Genomic DNA, 23,602 nt, shown 5'->3' on the forward strand with positions numbered 1-23,602 from the left:
TTAATGCGTATATTCAAATTCCGAACAAAAACAAAGTACGCGCAATTTGATTGGAAGATAGAAACAGGAAGCAGTATCAAGGCGGTTGTTTTGACCGAAGTAGTATAATTAGTAAACAGAAGAAATGGATGCAATAAACCAAGGTATGCTGTTTTTTGTATCGGCATATCAATCTTCTGACCTTTTTAAAATAATATCTTATATAGTTATTGTTAATCGCATTAATTTCAGCTCAAAAGGTGTACTTTAATGAGTTGAGTGTAAATTAGCGTTGTAAGCTACAAAACTTAATCCGGGTGGTTTCGCTCCGATCGCTTGTTCGCGCTGAGTGGTTTCGCTCCGAATACATGCTCGCCCCGGGTGGATTCGCCCGGATAGTACTACAAAAAACACTGCTTGTTGCTTTTGTTTTTAAATACGTCATTTAAATTATTTCTATCTATACATAAGTGGTAAATTAAATGTTTTAGAAGGTAATTTAGTTTAATTAGACTAATTTTATACACATGCACGAACATCGCCTGAGCAGATTATAATTAGTCGGCAATTAATCCACCATCAATGGAACCGTTAAATAAATAGCTTTGACTGCGATCTAATTTGGAGAATTAAAGGATGGGTATCTCAGGAATTTGTTAGCATGTTTTTTTTAACCAGCTAGTATTCTGAAAGAATAGCAAAGAAATGGTCCGGGAATGCTGCCTCTACTGCCATAAGTTGATGAGTAACTAAAATATAATGCATTATGTGATAGATAATAAAATGAATTAAATAATGCCCAAAATTCCATAAGATGCTCGCATATACATGTATGTTAAATTAATGTATTATTAAATATATTTTCAATCGGACAATATTTCCTATTGTGCAAGCAATATGATATTTTTTATGTCCATTTGGCCAATGCATATATATTATCAATGTCATATTTTGTATACTGTTTATAATGACGGAAAATTGACTAAAAATGCCTTCACTCCACAAATGTTTATAAAAGGCATTAATTTAGACAGCTCGATTAGGTTAAATCACGATAAATTTAAATTATTTCATAAAACACAACGTTAGCAATTATTTAGGGTTTGCTTAGATCGATAAATACAGGTAATCCTTGATCGTTAATAATATTCATATAATATCAGGGACCAACCTAGAGCAAAATTTTAGGGAGACTTCACTTCTCCCTAACAGAAAAATAGAGAGAAGTGTGAGAAATCAGGGAGACTTCCATTACTTGACAACAGCATAACGCTTATGACTCAACTTTTAATAATTTAGATTAGAAGTCAATAAAAAATCTAAAAATTAAAAAAAAACTTATCCAATTTATTAAATTTAATTTATTTGATGTATTCATACATTTTATAGATGAAATGTGTTGTAATTGTGTTAGCTAAATGACAAATAAAATCAGTCTCTGTATTTCTGTGTATTTTGGAGGTATTAGTCTAACCCTTTGACCCAATTACAACCGTTATGTAGATGATCTTATTTTTAAAGATAACTGTAAACAAACGGTTTTATGATTGTTTTAGCATTACTTTGGCAGAGTTATTAACTAATTACAAGTTACCAACTAATTGTAACATCAACACTAAAAGAAATAAACATCGGTTGCACAGTATGTGGTTGCATCACCCGTATTTATAACCCTCTAAAGATAAGACAGTCTTGAGTAATTAATCACAACAGGGGTTAACTGAGACTGTGAAAACGTCTTCAGAATTAGTTAATTATCATTTTATTGCCTTTGGGGTTAATTTACACGGTTGTGAACTCATAATACAGGGCGACTTCAACTTCTCTTTCGGAGGAAATTCTGGCGAAGTTACCGATCAAAAAGCGACTATTTCGCCCAAGTCGCCCCCTAGGTTGGTCCTTGAATATATTGAAAAGGGGCGAACCCTCTCAGCGCGAAGAAGCGATCGGAGCAAAACCACTCGTTACCATGTTTAAGCACAGGGGCTCGTCACGAAGTTTTTTTCTCAACCTTTTATATCTACTACCTCTAACAATAAAATACACGTGTATTTTATTGTATAGAGGTGGTAGATATAAAAGATTGGAAAAACTTCGTGACGAGCCCCTGTGGTTTAAGTTTCTGATTTGAGCATGATTAACTTTTTTTAAGGTGTTAAGTTTTTCTCTAATTTTAAAGCTCTTCCAGAGCTCTCACACTGCTTGTCGTTACGGGGGCGGGCCCGTTTATATCTTAAATACGAGTGTAATGGGGGGGGGGGGTTAATAAATATGCAGAAGTTTTAATGAAATGTTCTTCAGGTCCAGTACAATCACTAGATTTAGCTACGTAGCTTGATTTTCCTACATAGCTTTATTCACCTACCTGAAGTAGGTATATTTAGCTACCTTCATACAATTTCGCATTTTATGTAAAACAGACAAAAAGTCGCAAGGAACTGTCAATCTATATTTGTACTGTGTAGTTTTATAAAAGCAACCCAGAGCAAAAATAGTTTAAAACATCGCTGCATTTGAGCAGTTTTAAGAAACACATGCATTTCTATTGTTTGATTAACTGTATGATACCTTGTGTGCGATGAGGCATGGATAAGTGTGATTACTTCATATTGTGCTGAATTATTACCAATCAATCATCATGTTAACCAGAACTGTTCTTCTTTGTTGTTCCATTTAGAAAATAGCTGTTTGCTTACACATAAACAGTTATACATAGCCCCAAAATTTTTAAAACTTTGACTGCATTTGCGCAAAAAGAGCAGCAGTTTTAAGAGTGATTTTTTTATGAATTATTTTCAGATCAGTTGAAAGTTGAAAATTACTGCTGCACTTTAGTGCAACTTTTAGTACAAATGCTTTTAATACATAGCTAAATCTAGTGATTGTACTGGACCTGCTTAGATCTGGCTGGTCATTGAATATTGTTAGATCTGACCAGACAAAGCTTACAACATTTCATTGAATGTTCTTAGATCTGACCAGACAAAGCTTACAACATTTCATTGAATGTTGTTAGATCTGACCAGACAAAGCTTACAAGATTTCATTGAATATTGTTAGATCTGACTGGACAAAGCTTACAAGATTTCCTGCAGAGTGAACTGACAACCTTGTGCAGCAACCTAGATGAAACATACAGCGTTTTGTCTCAGAAATGGATCGGAACGGAGTTAAAAGGTCACCTGGAGAGACTTGATCAGGAACAGGAGAAGAAGATCAAGCATTATCAAGGTACAGTGTATGTATACATTACAGGTAAAACAAAGGTATCAATGAGAGAAGAAGGTATGTATACATACAGGTAAAACAAAGGTATCAATGAGAGAAGAAGGTGTGTATAGATACAGGTAAAACAAAGGTATCAATGAGAGAAGAAGGTATGTATACATACAGGTAAAACAAAGGTATCGATGAGAGAAGAAGGTCTGTATACATACAGGTAAAACAAAGGTATCGATGAGAGAAGAAGGTCTGTATACATACAGGTAAAACAAAGGTATCAATGAGAGAAGAAGGTCTGTATACATACGGGTAAAACAAAGGTATCAATGAGAGAAGACGGTATGTATACATACAGGTAAAACAAAGGTATCAATGAGAGAAGAAGGTATGTATACATACAGGTAAAACAAAGGTATCAATGAGAGAAGAAGGTGTGTATACATACAGGTAAAAGAAAGGTGTCAATGAGAGAAGAAGGTGTGTATACATACAGGTAAAACAAAGGTATCAATGAGAGAAGAAGGTCTGTATACATACAGGTAAAACAAAGGTGTCAATGAGAGAAGAAGTTGTGTATACATACAGGTAAAACAAAGGTATCAATGAGAGAAGAAGTTGTGTATACATACAGGTAAAACAAAGGTATCAATGAGAGAAGAAGGTGTGTATACATACAGGTAAAACAAAGGTGTCAATGAGAGAAGAAGGTATGTATACATACAGGTAAAACAAAGGTGTCAATGAGAGAAGAAGTTGTGTATACATACAGGTAAAACAAAGGTATCAATGAGAGAAGAAGGTGTGTATACATACAGGTAAAACAAAGGTATCAATGAGAGAAGAAGGTGTGTATAGATACAGGTAAAACAAAGGTATCAATGAGAGAAGAAGGTGTGTATACATACAGGTAAAACAAAGGTATCAATGAGAGAAGAAGGTATGTATACATACAGGTAAAACAAAGGTATCAATGAGAGAAGAAGGTCCAGCATTATCAAGGTATGTACTAATAGATGTCCTCTGGAAATCCGATTTTTTTTAGGGGAATATTATTATCCACACTATCGTGCAACAAATGTATAATATTTCTACAATTGAGCAATTTAACTTTATCTGTACTGTAGATTATGTTGAATTCACATGACTGTGATAATCAAAGATATTTCACTCTGATTTGCTTGAATTTTGTTTTAAAATGAACAAAAAAATTGTTTTAAAACAGATGAGATTGGCAGTCATGAAAACAACATCAAGAAAATCCAGGGTCTAGCCAAAAACAACAAAAAAGGTAAGTTATTAAGGAAGCCAGGCATTATTTATCATATCCAGACGGACACGTGTGTGCTGTCAGTCAGTAAACCTAAAGGTTCAAATGTCTATCTCTAAATGTCATGGCAGCAAACCATGACCAAAGTCCATCACTGGCTTCATAATGCTTTTTTTTACATATTGAATTGCTACAACCCTGGAGGACCAGACCCAGTGTCAGACAGAACTGTGTCTTGTTGTACATGTAGCTTGTGTTGACATGTTGTATTGGCTTGTTGTGTTGTACATGTAATGTATATTGGACAAGTTGTGATGTACGTTGGACAAGTTGTGATGTATATTGGACAAATTGTGATGTATATTGGACAAGTTGTGATGTGCTGGACAAGTTGTGATGTATATTGGACAAGTTGTGATGTACGTTGGACAAGTTGTGATGTGTTGGACAAGTTGTGATGTATATTGGACAAGTTGTGATGCATGCTGACATGGTTTGTCGTACGTTGTGTTGTGGGTTGATATTATCTATTGTATATTACAGCCCTCGAGGACCAGGTTCAGCGACTGACAGATCTCAGACAGGAGCTAAAGATCCTCACGACTCAGACCCAGTCAGCTCTACAGCAGGGGGAGCAACTCCACTCAGAAATCTCCAACACCCAGCAAAACATCCACCATAGAAACGAAGGTATTGTAATAATGGAGATAAAATGGCAAGACTATTTGGATACCTCTAAAGTTGCATAATTTCTTTTCTCACCAAAAGATTTTTATCAGATGAAATGTACTAGTATTAGTCCCATTAGGACAGTTCTAGTTATCAGATGAAATGTACTAATTTTGATGACCTCAGACAATCTAATTTAACACATGCGCATTGCTTAACGACCTTTTCTACACTGCACTGAGCCGAAGAGCTCCATTTCCACAGAGGTATTGTACAGCTTGGCTCATTAGCTCTTAGATACATAAAAAAAAAACTTGAAAATAAACTACATGTACAACCTAAGGTGTCTGAGAGGGCTTGTTATTAATTCTATTTTTGTTAACCTTGTCAATATTCAGATTACAAGGTTTGAGTATACTTTCTATTTATAGATTTCCAAAGGCACACATATTTCATGTACTTCTGCAATCATTAACAAAAACTGATCACATGATTTGTGTTGTGCTGTTAATTGTTTACAAATCAATCTGTATTTAAATGCCTGTTTTGATAAGAGAGTAAACAGGCAAGTTTGATTCACTTAATTTGAATGAAAGTAAATTTTTATTATTTTGTGCAGCACTCAAAGGAACATCCCAAGACACAGAGAAAACCCACAAAGAACTCGAGCAGGCCCTGGGCTTCTACCGCGACCGACTGGACATGCACTTCCAGAAGATATCAGGTCAGTCCATGTAATAACAGAAGATATCAGGTCAGTCCGTGTAATAACAGAAGATATCAGGTCAGTCCATGTAACAACAGAAGATATCAGGTCAGTCAATGTAATAACTGAAGATATCAGGTCAGTTTATAATATAACAGAAGATATCAGGTCAGTCCATGTAATAACAGAAGATATCAGGTCAGTCAATGTAATAACAGAAGATATCAGGTCAGTCCATGTAATAACATAAGATACCAGGTTAGTCCATGTAATAACAGAAGATATCAGATCAGTCCATGTAATAACTGAAGATATCAGGTCAGTCCATGTAATAACATAATATATCAGGTCAGTCCATGTAATAACAGAAGATATCAGGTCAGTCAATGTAATAACAGAAGATATCAGGTCAGTTTATAATATAACAGAAGATATCAGGTCAGTCCATGTAATAACAGAAGATATCAGGTCAGTCCATGTAACAACAGAAGATATCAGGTCAGTCAATGTAATAACAGAAGATATCAGGTCAGTTTATAATAAAACAGAAGATATCAGGTCAGTCCATGTAATAACAGAAGATATCAGGTCAGTCAATGTAATAACAGAAGATATCAGGTCAGTCCATGTAATAACATAAGATACCAGGTTAGTCCATGTAATAACAGAAGATATCAGATCAGTCCATGTAATAACTGAAGATATCAGGTCAGTCCATGTAATAACAGAAGATATCAGATCAGTCCATGTAATAACTGAAGATATCAGATCAGTCCATGTAGTAACATAAGATATCAGGTCAGTCCGTGTAATAACAGAAGATATCAGGTCAGTCCGTGTAATAACATAAGATATCAGGTCAGTCCATGTAGTAACAGAAGATATCAGGTCAGTCCATGTAGTAACATAAGATATCAGGTCAGTCCGTGTAATAACAGAAGATATCAGGTCAGTCCGTGTAATAACATAAGATATCAGGTCAGTCCATGTAGTAACAGAAGATATCAGGTCAGTCCATGTAATAACAGAAGATATCAGGTCAGTCCATGTAATAACAGAAGATATCAGGTCAGTCCATGTAATAACATAATATATCAGGTCAGTCCATATAATAACATAATATATCAGGTCAGTTCGTAATATAACATAAGATATCAGGTCAGTCCATTTAATAACAGAAGATATCAGGTCAGTCCATGTAATAACAGAAGATATCAGGTCAGTTCATGTAGTAACAGAAGAATATAGGTCCATAAAATATCAGGACAGCCCTAATACATGTAATAACTTAAACAGAAACATGTAAAATACCTGTCTACATGAATCAAAAGACAAACCTGCCATCATTTATTGTGTAAATGAATGAGAGAACTTTGACATTCTGTCTGTTAATGATATAGGTGGACGCCTGCAGTATTGTTTTTCCTCTGTGGATAAAGAGAATCCTGATGTAACCTGCTGTTTCTGTCTGAAGATTAATGGTGACCGAACTTATACAGGTAAGTTGTTGTGTTAAAAACTTGTACAGGTAAATTGTTGTGTTAAAAACTTGTACAGGTAAATCATTGTGTGAACAGCTTACACAGGGGAATCATTGTGTTAACAACTTATACAGGAAAATCATTGAGTGAACAACTTGTACAGGTAAACCATTGTGTTAACAGCTTATACAGGTGAATCATTGTGTGAACAACTCGTACACTTCAAGTATATGTAAAATATCAATATGTGTACATGAATCATCCTATTGACATTTTATTCAGGTATACGTGTATACTGTGTTAACTTACACAGGTAAGATCAAACCTGTGAAGCCATGAGTCCTTTACAGAAGATTATTTAATTACCAACCAATTTCATATCCTGATAAACTTTGAAACATTGCTGTGTATCACCAATGTTTTGTTTAGAACGGTTCAAATAACGGGCCGGGTAGCTCAGTTGGTTTATATTGACATTTATAAAAGACAAACCAATTAAGAAATGAACTCAATGTCTACCTAAGTTATTCGAGTATAACCTGGGTTGGGGCAGTTTATGCTTTATACTCCGCGAAGTGGATTATAAAAAAACGTAAACTGCTTCAACCCAGGTTATATGAGTATAACTTGGGTAGACAGTGAGTTTATTTCTTATAGTTTAATTTTCTGTAACTTTCTGTCTAAATTGAGTGTGTTTTACTTTTAAAAATGATATTAATCTGTTCAAAAATTTTTGACCTTGCTGTATTGTTACATGTCTTGTGACGCTCAAACCAGTCTACACATTTTTAACTAAATTTATTATCCAATCGAATGCCATATTACAATCAAAATTAAAAAATTCATAATTATTCATATACTAATAACTCTATATGGATAGTAACCCAATGTCCAACCATTAAAGCGCACAGTGATCATGTGATGTCAAAAACATGGCCCATTTAGGAGTTCACACAGAAATAAAAGTTTTTGTTCTCATAGGATCATTTAAGGAATACAATATACAGTTGGAAAAACTTAATATTAAAATCTAAAAAAAAATTATGAGCATGACACTTAAATAAAGTCTTTATGGATAAACACAATTGAATAAGGTTTATTTATACCTTATTCAATACTTCTGTAAAAGTGTTGGTTCATTTCTGTGTCAATATTCTGGAGGATTTTGATGACATATTTTTTTTTTCAGTGTCTGATTTTTCGCCTGAGCTGGATGGTGTCCAAGAACTTGAAGAGAAACTGAATTCAACCAATGATCTGCGATCTTTTATTGTAGCAGTGAGAAAAAAATTTGTGAAAGCTTTGAATCCTTCAAAATAAAACTATGAAAATTGTCACTTTTTTAAATGAATGTCATATGATAGACCTTTTTCGGAGAATTGTGCATATACCCACTTCATTTACAGACTACCGGTACTTCAAATTTTATTTTTTACAAAATCAACAGTTTCTTTAAGGTGGAATAACACACCTGGAAAAAGTCACTCAAATTAACAATAAATTATTTGATTATGAAAGATATAATGATAAATAAACTGTACATACGTGTATGTCAAATAGGCAAAACTTTTGCAGTTTTGGGGATAAAAAATGAATATCTAAAAAAGTCAAATAGTAAGTAATAGCAAAAGCCCATGCAGGGTTCGAACTCGGGATGTACTTATTACACGCAGGAAAATTTATCCACTTGGCTATAGAATAAGATACATGTTTTTGTCGATAAAATTCTTTTATTAAAACGAAATGTCGTTTCGATCAGAGGTCAGCCATTTTGTGATGATGTGTTATCCCCCTTAAAATTAATCTAACCAAATGAATGTAGATTAACATCAAAACAATTTTTTAAAGCTAAATGATGAATATCAAGGAACCTTGATACTTTACCAATATGACATAATATTGGAAGTCACCTATTTGAACTTCATAAATGATGTGCATTCTGTTCAGACTAACCAAAAGGACTGAACTCAATTGTAATAAAATTTAATGTATGCATTTATTAAACTATAATTGTACCGGGAACTTCAAATGTGTACAAAGAATTGGCAATGTAATAGTTTTCTAGTAAATTAAGCAATATTCTTATGGCAAAATGATAAATAAAATTTGTTAACAAAACAAAACTTTATATAAAATGGTACCGCTTATTATGATTTGCCCCCAACATCAAGGTGGTAAATGCCAGGAATAATCGTATTACGACTTTGACATCTATACTACTGGCTCGAATTTTTGGGCTTTAATACTGATAAATCAGAAGAGTACTGTCTTTTGTTTTATATATTTTAAACATCATTGGTACTTGAAGATTACCAATTTGTTTTCATTTTTTCTCAATCAACCTTCGTTAATTAATAATCAAAAAAGATTCCGAAAATCATCTGAATTTTTTGGATTTTACAATCTTGCGCATGCGCATTACATTCACGCTAAATCACGGGAGGCTCTTTATTTTATGTTTTGACAATATCACATTTGCATAGACAAACTTAAAAACAATAAAACAAATGCGTGTTAATTTTCATTGGAATTTTTTTCTTCTCATCAAAGAAAATACGGGAGATACAAGAGCTCGGCTGAATAAAGAAAATACATGTCACTTTAACACAGTGCATTCACTATAAAAATCCCGAGAGTTTCGAATGTCAACATGGTGTGTAAAAAACGTTGAAATATGTTAAATTCTGCAATTATAGAAATAAAATTTTCAAAGAAATGTATTTACAGCTTCAAAATGGTTTGTTATGATGAACAATTTGACTGTTATTTTCAATGCAACTTTATTAATATTCTCCAAAATCGTTTTGGAGCAATTCAGCAATTTTCTGCTACATTACGGGTGTATGGGAAGCATTTTAACTGCATCTTTGCTAGCCAAGGGTTTTGGTTCACTTCGCTCTCCATATGGGGAGTGAAGTGGACCAAAAACTTTTGGCTAGCGAAGATATTTTAACTGTGGTGAAGGCCTTTCCCGAGACACAGATTATTCCAACTCAGCAGAGTGTAGTGAAATTAATAGCATTATTGTAGGCTTGAAGTTTGGTTATGCAAATGTCAACTTTGCTATAAAAAGCTATAAAAAAAACGAATTGGATTTAAATTGTTTTGGCTAATCAATAATTAACCTTGGTATACATTTTTATACCCCCGCAAACGAAGTTTAGGGGGTACATTGGTTTCACCCTGTCCGTCCGTCTGTCTGTAGACGCAACTTTGTCCCCCTATAGAATTGTTTACTACTGCATGGAACAGTCTGAAAATTTGTACGTATGTTGATCACCATCTGAAGATGTGCACCTGCAATTTTTTTGAAGATCAGACAAGATTTAATAATTTTGTGACAGTTTTCATCTTCCTTATTCTAACTCTGATGTTGAAAAGTAAGGGAGGTAATCCTTACAGATTTGATGAATTAATTAATAGTATTAAAACACTCTAAGATATATTTATATAAATACATCCAAATAGAGGTTTTTTGTCTTTGTCTTAACTAAATTTATTTTTTGTAAGTATTCTATCAACTGACAATGCAAAATTTTTGTTTGTCAATGATAAATTCTTAGGAGCTAATGAGAACATCAAAGACAAGTGTGGTTGAATTCATTTGTCCCAAGGGGGCCATTATCTGAGCCATGGTTTAGATGGAAATTTCTGATATGGAGTTCCATTGTACCACAGGAGAAAGTGGGGGAAATTTGAAACATCTAATTGCATCTGTCAAGACTTTATTAGAAAGATATTCAAAGTTTTTCAACAGAAGAGCATTGCTTGGCTTCCGGTATTTCCATTTACTGCAAAGGGAGGGGTTTAAAATTGTCATTTTGTTGGTTTTTCGTTAAAACAATTGAATTTTTAAAAATATCATCAGATACATAATTTGTAAATGTATTAGTTATATGTATTCAAAGTGAAATTCTGACAATTTTGATTTTGATTTTTCTTTAACTTTTTTTTTTTTTACAATTCTAGAGTTTTTTTTATTTGTATGTGTTCCAAACCTTTATTATTCAATTCAGTTATTTGTCCCCATTTGAAATTAGCCTTGCGGGGGTATTAGTTCTATTAGGACAGTTCTAGTTATATCCAGTCCTGTGGTTTGTCTTGTTTAAAATTAATGAATAATAGCAGGTTGAATGAACCCAGCTGTCACTCGATCGGAAAACGAAACCAAACTGGTCCCTATTTTAAACATGCCCACAATGCAATGCTATTTTGTAATTACATACAGGAGAGATGTTTTTTTTACTTTGAATACTTCCATCTTTGAAAAGGGACCAATTCTGTTGGGTTAAATAAGTTTCTAAGATTACAGGTTTGTATGGAAAATTATTTGATACTGTTGTAGCCAAAAAATTAGACAATTGGCAAGCTTCTGTAAAATTACAAAAAAAAATTATTTCGTTCAGGGTTTGTTCACCTTTGTGTTTACTGTGGCCAGTTTTAAGGTCCATTTACTGTAAGATAGATCATGACACTTCACTGGGTTCTTTTTCATTGTGCTTTTACTTTTGGTTTACTCTCAGTTTTAAACAGCTTTAACCGTTCCCTGGTTTTGAACACCTTTTACCGTGCTCTGGTCTTGAACACCTTCTACTGGGTTTTGGTAATGAACACCTTTATCCATGTTACAGTATGGAACACTTTTTACCGTGTTCTGATTTTGAACATCTTTACTTTGATCCAGATTTGATAACCTTTTACTGTGTTCTGGTTTTGAACATATTTTACCAAGTTCTGGTTTTGAACATCTTTAATTTAGTCCAGATTTGAACATCTTTTACCATGTTCTGGTTTTGAACATCTTTGGCTATCTCAAGTGTTCAGGGCCAGAACAAGTTCCTACATAGTGTAAATGACAAGGGCATCATTTCGCAAGGTTTGAACACATTTGTGTATCAAGACTAACAGACACCATTTTCCATAGCATAAACACATTTGTGTATCATGACTAACATTGAAAAACAGAACAACAAAGCTTTTTAAAGTTTTTTCTTCTTTCATAATCACATCATTATCACTATAGGGATGGTAATGTTAACTTAAAATGATAATCTGCATATTTATGTAAAAGTATGTCCTCTTTTAATTAGTAAATTAATGTTAAGCTACAAGATGACTCTGTATTACATGGCACATAAGCTGATTTTGATAGATAGCACAGCCGACACACATCATGGTTATTCATTACATCCGAAGAAGTTAACATCTTTGTCCTGAGATCGTGAATTCCAATAAATAGCCATGGTGTGTAGAGACTGCTGCCAATAAAGCCACAAATCAACAAACACTGCATACAGACTGATTGGTAATCTACATCCATTTACTGAACAAACGGGACATACACAGGTTCTCTAGTTCATTGTAAATATTCACATTATCAGATTGTTCCATACCTTGTTGCAGACACTATCAAAAGAACAGAAAATGTACAGCTTTACACAGATAAATATCAAAGAAGAGTTAACAAAATACATTAACAATTCCTATCAAACATAGGCCTTACACCCCCCCCCCCCCCAATCACTCCCTGTATTGTTAATTGATTAATTAGTCCATCACTTGGCAGCTTGGCTGGCTAGTTTCCTAAGTGAGGGGGTATCGAACGACTTGGGACGTTCAATCGGCAGTCCAAGAGCTCTGTCCCAGATTAAGGAGGCCATACATCCGAGGGCGCGGGAAACTCCGAACAGGACTGTGTAGTAGTTCATCTCGGTCATCTTATAGTGCTGTAATAAACACAAAATAGATTGTAGCAACAAAGTAAAAATTGGCAATTGCTTTGCAAGTTTATTTTATGTATAAGATGTTTCACAATTTGCATAGTTATCAAGATAAAGATAACGATGTAAAATTGTTGGCACATGGCGACTTCACTAGATGAAGACAAACATCAGCTGTGGAGTCTTACTATAGAATAGTTATCTAATGAGAAAAGCATTTAAATAAACTCTATACTACAGTATGAATAATTATCATTAACTTAGGTTAGCATTTAAGATTTTAAGCAATGCAGTGATACTCTGGATTCCTAATTAAATGCCAGGAATTAATATTATTGTAAAATCGCAAGAAGCACCTTTTGCAGATTCTAAAATCTTGCCATTATTTTCAGAGAGTTGAAAACTTAAAGATATAAGGGAAAATTTCCGCATTCGCGATTTTATATTCTTGTGATTTGATAGAAAACAATTGGATCTAGGAATTAAGTACTCGCATAATATAAGGAATTACAAGGCAATTAAATCTTGAAATTATCTTATTAAGGATCAAATTCTACATGTGAACTTCTTTTAAATCAATACTGACTTTATGGCTTTAACAAATTCCAATTTATGTCCAGGCACAAAAACCTTATCTAAACATAACAGCTTTAACAAAGAAACAACCCTCAGGACAACCCATTCCAGAACCTTTGGGACAACATACCTGCAGGAAGACCCCACTGTGAGTATACCAGACAACATACCTGCAGTAAGACCCCACTGTGAGTATACGAGACAACATACCTGCAGTAAGACCCCACTGTGAGTATACGAGACAACATACCTGCAGTAAGACCCCACTGTGAGTATACTAGACAACATACCTGCAGTAAGACCCCACTGTGAGTATACCAGACAACATACCTGCAGTAAGACCCCACTGTGAGTATACCAGACAACGTACCTGCAGTAAGACCCCACTGTGAGTATACCAGACAACATACCTGCAGTAAGACCCCACTGTGAGTATACCAGACAACATACCTGCAGTAAGACCCCACTGTGAGTATACGAGACAACATACCTGCAGTAAGACCCCACTGTGAGTATACCAGACAACGTACCTGCAGTAAGACCCCACTGTGAGTATACGAGACAACATACCTGCAGTAAGACCCCACTGTGAGCATCAACATTAGGCCAGGGGTTCTTGGCTTTTCCTTGCTCCAACAAGACATCAGGGACAATCTTATAGAGCTGAGAGACAAGTCTAAACATGGGGTCGTTGGGAAGTTTCTGTAGAGCGAACTCTCTCTGACACATGTAGCGGGGGTCTGTCTTCCTCAGCACCGCGTGACCGTACCCAGGAACCACCTGTAAGGAGACGTCAGCAAAATATGTACAATTAAGTTATAACGCTTCTCCAAGTCCTGTAACACAGCATTAACAAACAGCTGTGCAAAACTCTATTCATCTCAATTTTTCATTTGAAAAGCAAGCCATCTTTTCAGGAGTCAATTATGTACTGATACTGTAAACAAATCTATCATGTCTGGTGCACATAAATTAGTGTTCTCTCATGTAAACCAATTCACTTCTTATTTTTCTTGTATGCTTCATCTTCCCTCTGATTTCTAATATATGAGCAAGTCTTTAAATCAGAGAACATGAATGATTGTAAAACATGCTTAACTACTTCCAATGTGTAAGGAAATACAATGGGTTCTTTGATAAGTATTCACTTCAACTAACAATGTTAAGTTTTCATTTTCAACAAAACAAAACAGGGTTACCTTTCCTGACTGTAGCGTGTTCCAGACAAAGTCACGGAGTTTTTCGTCGGACACAGAGTCTCCCAATTCTCTCTGGACCTGAGTCAACCAGACGAGGACTTCCTGTAACAAACGTCGGGCACGGTTATAAATAAAAGACGTTACAGACTCTACAGTTTATCAATCAAGTTATTCCTTATTTACATGATTTAACAATTTTCTTTGCTGATGTACCAGTAAAGTTCCTCTTTAATGTGTATTTCTTAATCAAATTCATAATCTTCATCATTACAAAACAACATATAGCATGTATTAAGGATCCTCGACACCCCGTGACTTCTACTTTTTATGACAGTACATCACAAATTGGCGATTTCAATGCATTCAGAAACAGTTTATATCGCAAAAGTTTGATTACCATCTCCATGGCGTAACAGATGTACCGGTGGACTACCAACCCGCAGGTCCCGAGTTCGAATACTGCAGGAATTTTTATTTTTTATGAAGAGTGGTAAAATTTGAAAAGTTGATTTTCCCCCAAAATTGAAAGTTTTTGTGTTCATTTTCAAGTTGAACACAAACTAAAAATCCATATCTTCAAGTATTTTAAAAGAACGGGCTTGTATGCAAAATTTTCCCCGGGTGTGTGGAGGATCCTTAAGTTTTTGCAAAACAGAGTAGATCAATAAACGTGTAAAATAATGGCATTTCAGTTTTAAAGCCATAAAATATGATATAGGACTTCTTGACAAATGTTGAACATTGAACAAACAGTTATGTCTGCTCCAATGTCATATGTAACCTCTCACCTGATTGGCCAGTCCATGGAGAGGTCCAGCGAGGCCATTCATTCCCCCGGCAAAGCTGATGTAGGGGTCAGAGAGGGCGCTACCGATCAGGTGGGTGGTGTGGGCACTCACATTACCCCCCTCGTGGTCACTGAAACCAAACAGCTATATACAGTCAGCAGGACAGGAATAATTATATAGAATGTTGTTACTTTAATCAAACATCAATGTACATATATAGAATGATTTAACAGTGGAAAGCCATTTCCCTCTGAGTTGGAAAACAAAAACATCATTTAAAAAAGACTTCATTTTATTGTCTAAAAATCGTGAAATAAAAAAAAAAAATTTATCTTTCAATGACTGTATAAATACAGAAGCAGTTTTATTAGAATTTGTTTATATAAAATATATCACTCAGTGACCAAGCTGTAGCTGTTCTATTGTCTCTCTCTCTCTCTCTCTCTCTCTCTCTCTCTCTCTCACACCTGTGAATGGTGAGGTAAAGACGCATGAGTTCAGTGAAATCGGGCTCATCGTATCCCAGCATGCTTGTGAAGTTGTAGCTCCAGTCTTTGTCCATGTCTACAACACCGACGGAGGTCCCGGCGCGGTACAGGTTCCTGTAAATAATGGCAGCAATGGTGGGCAGCCTGGCGATTAGGTCCATTGAGTCCTCGTAAACGTACTAGAAATAGAAGATAAAATATTGACTAGAAATAGACTGACAGTAAATAAAATATTGACTACAAATACACAGAAAGTAGATAAAAAATTGACTTAGTTGACAGTTGACTTCAAACAGAGCAGACAAACAGTAGACAAAAGACTGACTACCAGTAGACAGTAGACAAAAGACTGACTACCAGTAGACAATAGACAAAACACTGACTACCAGTAGACAATAGACAAAACACTGACTACAAGTAGAGACAGTAAATAAAACACTGACTACCAGTAGACAGTAAATACAAATCATTGACTACCAGTAGACAGTATAGACAAAACATTGACTACCAAAAGACAGTATAGACAAATCATTGACTACCAGTAGACAGTATAGACAAATCATTGACTACCAGTAGACAAATCATTGACTACCAGTAGACTAAAAGAAGATAAATCCTCCGTTTAACAGTCTTACCTCCCAGTACTTCAGTTTGTTGACTCCTTCTGAGTAAGCCTTGGCAAATTTACTCTCGCTGTTCAGAACGGTGATGGCGGCACTAAACTGGGTCATGGGGTGGAGATTGTGGGGGAAGTTATTCAGCATGGTGATCACATGGTTGGGGAGAGGAGATCTTTCATTCCACTCCTGAAAGAAACGAGATAAACATTGTACATTACTACATTAGTAGATGTTTTGAATCAAATATAGCTCGACATTTTGTATACTGGTGAAGACTACCACAGATACACTTGATCTCTTTTGTAACAAAAGTAATCACAAACAATTGTTTGTTTGACTGAAGATTTATAGATCATTTCTTTCTCTTAGAGATATATCTATCAACAACAATAAATTCAACTTCACCCTTCACAAAGCACAGAAACATAAATGCCTTGGTCTCAAGGAAACAGACTACTGAATTCTAATGTTAAAAGAGCCTCAATCAGTCTCATATCGTGGATGCCTCCAGGTGACAGTACCTACCTTAGTGATGGCCTCCACTTGTTGCTGGGTCGGGACATCCCCGGTCACTAGCAGCCAGAACAAGCCCTCTGGTAAAGGTTCCTTTCCTCCTTTGGCCGTCGGAAGCAGTTTCTGGCATTCTGGGATACTGTAACCACGGAAACGTATACCCTCATCGGGGTCAAGGACAGATGTTTCTGTGACCAGTCCCCGGATTCCTCTCATCCCTCCGTACATCTACATAACACAGGAACCATACAGATTAGGGATATAGGTATAAGATTAAGGAAACAGATTAAACTAGAACTGTCCTAATGGGACTAATACCCCCGCTAGGCTAATTTCAAATGGGACAAATAATTGAATTGAATAATAATTAAGGTTTGGAACACAACACATACAAAAAAAAAAATTCTAGAATTGTAAAAAAAATAGTTAACAAAGAAAAATTAAAATCAAAATTGTCAGAATTTCACTGTAAATACATATCTATAACAGTAATACATTTACAAATGTATGTATTTGATGATATATTTTTTTAATTTAATTGATTTAAAGAAAAACCAACAAAATGACAATAACCCCTCCCTTTGCAGTGAATAGAAATACCGGTAGCCAAGCAATGCTCTTCTGTTGATAAAACTTTCAATATCTTTCTAATAAGAGTCTTGACAGATGCAATTAGTTGTTTCAAATTTTCCTCACTTTCTCCTAAGGCACAATTGAACTCCATATCAGAAAATTGATCCCATAGGACTATGATTTTCTTTGATGAGCTTGTTAAATTTAATAAACTCCCAAAACATTACCATAATTACCATACTATGTAAAAATATGTAAAAAAGAAAATTAATATTACAAACAATTTTAAAATTGCCAAAACACTACAATCATATCAGTGATTTTGAATTTCATTTAAATTAATGCCCAATAGGGTCACTTCATCAAATTACTTGACAAATAAATTTAAACAACCTCTAAAAATAGTTTAACTTCTTTATTAATAATTATATTATTTATTTCCTTATAATGATAGACCTTTTGGTTTACATGAAACAGTTTTAAAATAGCCCCAAAACCATCACCCATTTTACAGATTATCAATTTCCCCTAAACACATGCTCCATCTGAACCATGGCTCAGATAATGGCTCCCTTGGGACAAATGAATTCTGCCACACTTGTCTTTGATGTTCTCATTAGCTCCTAAGAATTTATCATTGACAAACAAAATCTTTGCATTGTCAGTTGATAGAATACTTATAAAAAATAAATTTTTTTTATTAATTAAGACGTAAAGACAAAAAACTCCATCTGGATGTATTTATATAAATATATTTTAGAGTGTTTTCTATTAATTAATTAATAAAATCTGTAAGGATTACCTCCCTTACTTTTCAACATTAGTGTACAATTTATAGAATAAGGAAAATGAAAACTGTCATAAAATCATTAAATCTTGTCTGATCTTAAAAAAAATTGCAGGTGAACATCTTCAGATGGTGTTCAACATATGTACAAATTTTCAAACTGTTCCATGCAGTAATAAAAAATTCTATAGGGGGGACAAAGTTGCGTCTACAGACAGACGGACGGACAGACAGACAGACAGGGTGAAACCATATACCCCCCTAAACTTCGTTTGCGGGGGTATAAAGATTAAGGATACAGATAAAATGATATAGGTTACAGATTAAAAGTTTAAGGATACAGATAAAATGATACAAGATACAAGTATGAGAATCAAATGTATAGGTATACAGATTGGAAGATTAAGGATCCAGATAGAAAGGTTAAGGATACAGATTGGAAGATTAAGGATTCAAATAGGAAGATTAAGGATCCAGATAGGAAGATTAAGGATACAAGTAAGAAGACACTGATATGAAGATCAAGGATGCAGGCATTAAAGGTTTCTGTATACCAGAGGTTTTTTTATTATCAACATAAAGAAAAAACTTGGGAACTCCAGAAGTCATTTCTATCTAAGACTTAAAGTAAAAAACTTTAGACTATAGGACAAAGCTCAGTAAAGTTCTTTTTTTTAATTAAATGGTCTGACACCGCAAATTATTCAGAACCCTGTGTCTTGTCAAAAAGTCCATGTTTACAATATCAAAACTACAAGACCTCTCTAAACATTACACTTCCATATAATAAGATTTAGGATATGTTGGTCAAACTCTTCTAATGATTTAAAATTGTTTTTTAAAACACATATCATGTAATAAGCAGGGCATTTTTTATATTCCTGCATAAAAATTAAATGAAATACATTAGATATGATTGATGAAGTGCAGAATCCCAGGAAGAATTTATTTCTTACTCTACCTTCTTTAACCTGACAGGAATATAATTTGTGTGTATGCATATAATAGATATCTAACCCTTAAAAGCTTTGATGTTTTGTTAGAACACTCAGGGAAATAAAGGGGGTGTGGCACAGTTTTTTTTATTGGTTGTGTTCAAGATAAGGATTTTGCTTACCAATTCAAATTTTGTAATATAAAAGTAAAAAAAATGCCATAAATGTGTTAACATAAATTTTTTGTGTGATTTTCTTGGTTGCTGGTTTGGTTTTTTTTTCGGTTTTTTTGTTTCGTTGCTTTCAATGTAATTACTGGAGGCAACTCAAATTGGGAAAAATCCATGTGGTGGGTAACTCTGCTACAAACACCAGTATCTAATCTTCAAAGCTTAACTTCTGTTAAACAGAGTTTTAGCAGTAAGATTGGTAATAAAATAAATGCTGTATGACATTAACTTAACTTCATAAGATTAAAATTATGAAAGTTGTTGGGCCAGAAGAGAAAAAATGTCAGACATATGGAAACTGCACAGCTTGAAATGAACACAGTTGCTAGGATGTGTCCTCTACATTCAAAGAATCAGCAGCATTACAAAATATTGTGAAATTATGATATGTTGAAGTTATCAAAGTTACACCTTTCTAAGTCTCATAAACCTTTTATTATTTTCTAAGTCTAATAAACCTTTTATTATTTATCTGAAGTTATGCATACATGTGAGCGAAAATTAAAAAAAAAAAAAACAACCTTGAAATGAGCAGGATATATTCCTCATTAAATTGTGTATACTGTCAGCAACACATAATTAAGATTCAAATGTTTCACGTGACCTTTCTGCACTCACCATGTCCACTGTGACCTCCCCGACCTTGGTTTTGCCATGCTCTTTGCGGAATGCAATCACTTCCTGTTGTTTTTCAGGAATTTTTACCGTCAAGACTTCTTTAAGGTTCTGTAAAAGCATTTTGTAAAAAATATTTCTCAAAATTTTCCATGCAATGCAATATTCAATGTAAGATTATCATGTAAGAAAGATTATCATGATTATCAGTAGAGATTTAATGAGACAGAGTTGAATAGTATTACTTTCAACATCTTTCTTTTTTTATACATGAAATTATCAATTCATGTATTTCAAGTCACACTTTATAGATTCAATTTCTGTAAAACAGTTTCTCAGCTCTTAGGCTTTGATATACCAGTAAATAACATCTTTTTGTAGTTGAAATCATCAATATATGAACAGGATTATTTGCAAATGATGATACATCAAAACTATAAGATGATACATATAATTTATCAAAGGCGTTATTGACTTGTTTACAAGGATTTTAAAGCTTGTAGTTGTAATGTTATTTTCCCAGTTACATTTTCTGTTACTTCTCAGTATCCTTACCGAGATCAAGTGTCAGCAAAAGGGGGATAATTAGACTGAGGTAAAAAAAAACTCTACAGCACAAGTTGAGATTTTTAAATATAATGGTAAATACTGAGGTTTCATCAATATTCATTGAATATCAATTTTTGTGAATTTCATTGATCCACGAAATTATATGTTCATGGAAGTGCAATTTCCATGAACATTTTGTATTGATTAATAGGGTCATTGGCCACTAATTAACGTATACTTGAAACTGTGATTTTCACTTTTATCCACAAAAATTGATACCCTTGAATATGAATGAAACCACTGTAATTCTTTACTTACTGTTGACGATGAAGAAGTCTGTGTTCCATAGAAGCATGCTGGATGCACGCACTGAAAGAAATTAACATTTTAATATCACTGGAAGATAAAATTCATTAACAGTTTAATATCACTGAAAGATAAAATTCATTCACAGTTTAATATCACTGAAAGATAAAATTCATTAACAGTTTAATATCACTGAAAGATAAAATTCATTCACAGTTTAATATCACTGAACGATAAAATTCATTAACATTTTAATATCACTGAAAGATAAAACTCATTAACATTTTAATATCACTGAAAGATAAGATTCATTAACAGTTTAATATCACTGAAAGATAAAATTCATTAACAGTTTAATATAACTGAAAGATATATTTCTTTAATTTCAAGAGATGAAACAAATGGTAATGCATTTTCTATAATCACCCACCCTTCACCAAGGCTTTGTGGTTCAAAGTCAGTTACAGACACATGGGGAACTCTATGCAGGGACATTACTAAACACTTCAAAGACACATTATCAATCATTATGGTATCCCCCACCCTTTCCAAAAACAAACAACCAACAACATGATGCAAAAATAATGGGCGAGTTGAAGCTGAGGAAATTCGAACTCATTATATATGTTTTCGCGTTTTACACGAAAACAGCAAATTGTATTATCCCAGTTTTCGAACCCATCGTGGACATCAATCATAATCAACGTGTTATCAACGTGTACAGGTCAATACTTTTAGAAAACAACCTGAAAGAATCGCACCTTGCACTCTACAACATTGGATCTCAGATCTACTTTCGTTTTTCGTCGCTTTTGTTGCCATTTTCAATTTAGTTTATTAACAAATTAAAACAGAAACAAGAATCTGTTCAATGAGTGGCTTAAGTTACCTTGTGCTGGCGGAGCAGACGAGAGGATACCGTCCGAAACATCGACATAATCTTCACCGGATCGGATACTAACCAAGGTCGACACCACTACTGTGACGTCACAGTCACGTGATCTATCGCCTACTCCGATCCCGACCGAAAAAAATTGTTTTGGGGTCTCCATTTGGAAACCCTGACCTATTTTATTTTCTTGATGTCTGACATTGTTTGGTTTTAAAGGGGTTTTTAGCATCTCCTCTCATAATTTTAAAGATAAGTATCATACAACTCTTTCCCTCTTGTGTATACATGTGTTTATTGAGAAATATGAACATACAATGTACAATTTTTCTGTTGCCCTTTAAGGGTCCTTAATTGCATGGTCAATAATTGAATTGAATTATTTCATTTTGGGGGAGTGGGGGTGGGGGTGTTGCCAAGTTAAACGCAAATCCTGATAGTAGATGTCAACAGCATGGAGGGATACATGTAGATCATTTGTCAACAGAATAGAGGGATAGATCATTGGACAACAGCATGGAAGAATAGATCATTTGCGGCGGCACCCCAACAAATCAGCAACGTGTCCTTCACACGTGTTCCAAACAAAATCTGGGTCTGAGCGTTGCTTTTAAAAATTATCGGTTCGTTTACAATATTCCTTGGTAGCTTTTTTAATTTGTTAAAGTTATGAATGGATCCACGAGAAGAAAACTCGCAAACCCATTGTCTGAGTATAGAACATTCTTCTAGGTCGGGAGAAACCAAAACCACGAGACCCATCCCGGGCACCTCACCCTCCCTAGCTGCAATAATGTAACCTCCCCTCTCGGAGAGTGCTACATTATTGCAAACAAAAAAGGAGGAAAGGTGGTAAATTACATGCACCTGTCGATATAAATGTGAATAAGAGTAAGTTATAAACAAAATACTTTTATCGGTTTAGAATCTCAAAATTTTACAATATTTGAGCAAAAAATATATATTTTTTAAACTTTTGGAAAGGTGAACTTTTTAAAAGCCCCACCATGATTCGATCTCATGACACATTCGTAGTTACTGCTTTAACCCATCGCTCTACGCCGTTAGGTAACAATGTTGGGAAAGAAAAACATTATTAAATTATACTTGATTTTATTGTTTATTTAGATATGAAGTACGTCATAATATGGATGTGTCTCATTCCACATTAAGCAAATTCTCAAAACCATATTCGTCAAAAAAAAAAACCCAAAGACTTTTTGGACATTTTCCGCGAGTAAAATGCAACATCTATCTCGTCAATAGCTACTACTATTTCAACATTAGAGTGCACATTACGCATTGCTGAGCGTTTTGGTTTTGATAAGAATGATTTGTATAAATTTTAGCCTTAGTTAACAAGGTTCCAACAAAGAGAACGCACGTCCGTGCTTAATAGAAAAGGTCACCTAAGAAACAAAAAATATATATATTCAGACAAATTCCGAGAGGCTATTATAATAAAGAATTTTGGGGGATTTTTCTTATCT

The 23,602-nt window shown here is 34.3% G+C and overlaps 2 protein-coding genes across 2 annotated transcripts; one reads left to right on the forward strand and one right to left on the reverse strand.

Moving 5' to 3' along the window:
* Nucleotide 1: 1 nt before the first annotated feature.
* On the forward strand, nt 2-8,661 carry LOC128162799 (kinetochore protein Spc25-like). The gene is made up of 7 exons (XM_052826179.1): nt 2-143; nt 3,040-3,210; nt 4,424-4,489; nt 5,012-5,158; nt 5,757-5,861; nt 7,244-7,342; nt 8,514-8,661. The coding sequence occupies exons 1-7, from the start codon at nt 125-127 to the stop codon at nt 8,642-8,644; spliced, it is 738 nt and encodes a 245-aa protein (XP_052682139.1). The 5' UTR covers nt 2-124; the 3' UTR covers nt 8,645-8,661.
* Nucleotides 8,662-12,299: 3,638 nt separating this feature from the next.
* On the reverse strand, nt 12,300-22,249 carry LOC128163618 (citrate synthase, mitochondrial-like). Its single transcript, XM_052827248.1, has 10 exons — nt 22,113-22,249; nt 21,236-21,286; nt 20,372-20,479; nt 17,241-17,456; nt 16,731-16,901; nt 16,075-16,274; nt 15,608-15,737; nt 14,820-14,921; nt 14,191-14,400; nt 12,300-13,050 (listed from the first exon to the last, which is right to left on the reverse strand). Exons 1-10 carry the CDS (start codon nt 22,158-22,160, stop codon nt 12,880-12,882), a joined length of 1,407 nt encoding a protein of 468 aa, XP_052683208.1. The 5' UTR covers nt 22,161-22,249; the 3' UTR covers nt 12,300-12,879.
* Nucleotides 22,250-23,602: the final 1,353 nt, after the last annotated feature.

The sequence above is a fragment of the Crassostrea angulata genome, chromosome 9 (genome assembly GCF_025612915.1).
Source record: "Crassostrea angulata isolate pt1a10 chromosome 9, ASM2561291v2, whole genome shotgun sequence".
NCBI classification, from domain to species: Eukaryota; Metazoa; Mollusca; class Bivalvia; order Ostreida; family Ostreidae; genus Magallana; species Magallana angulata.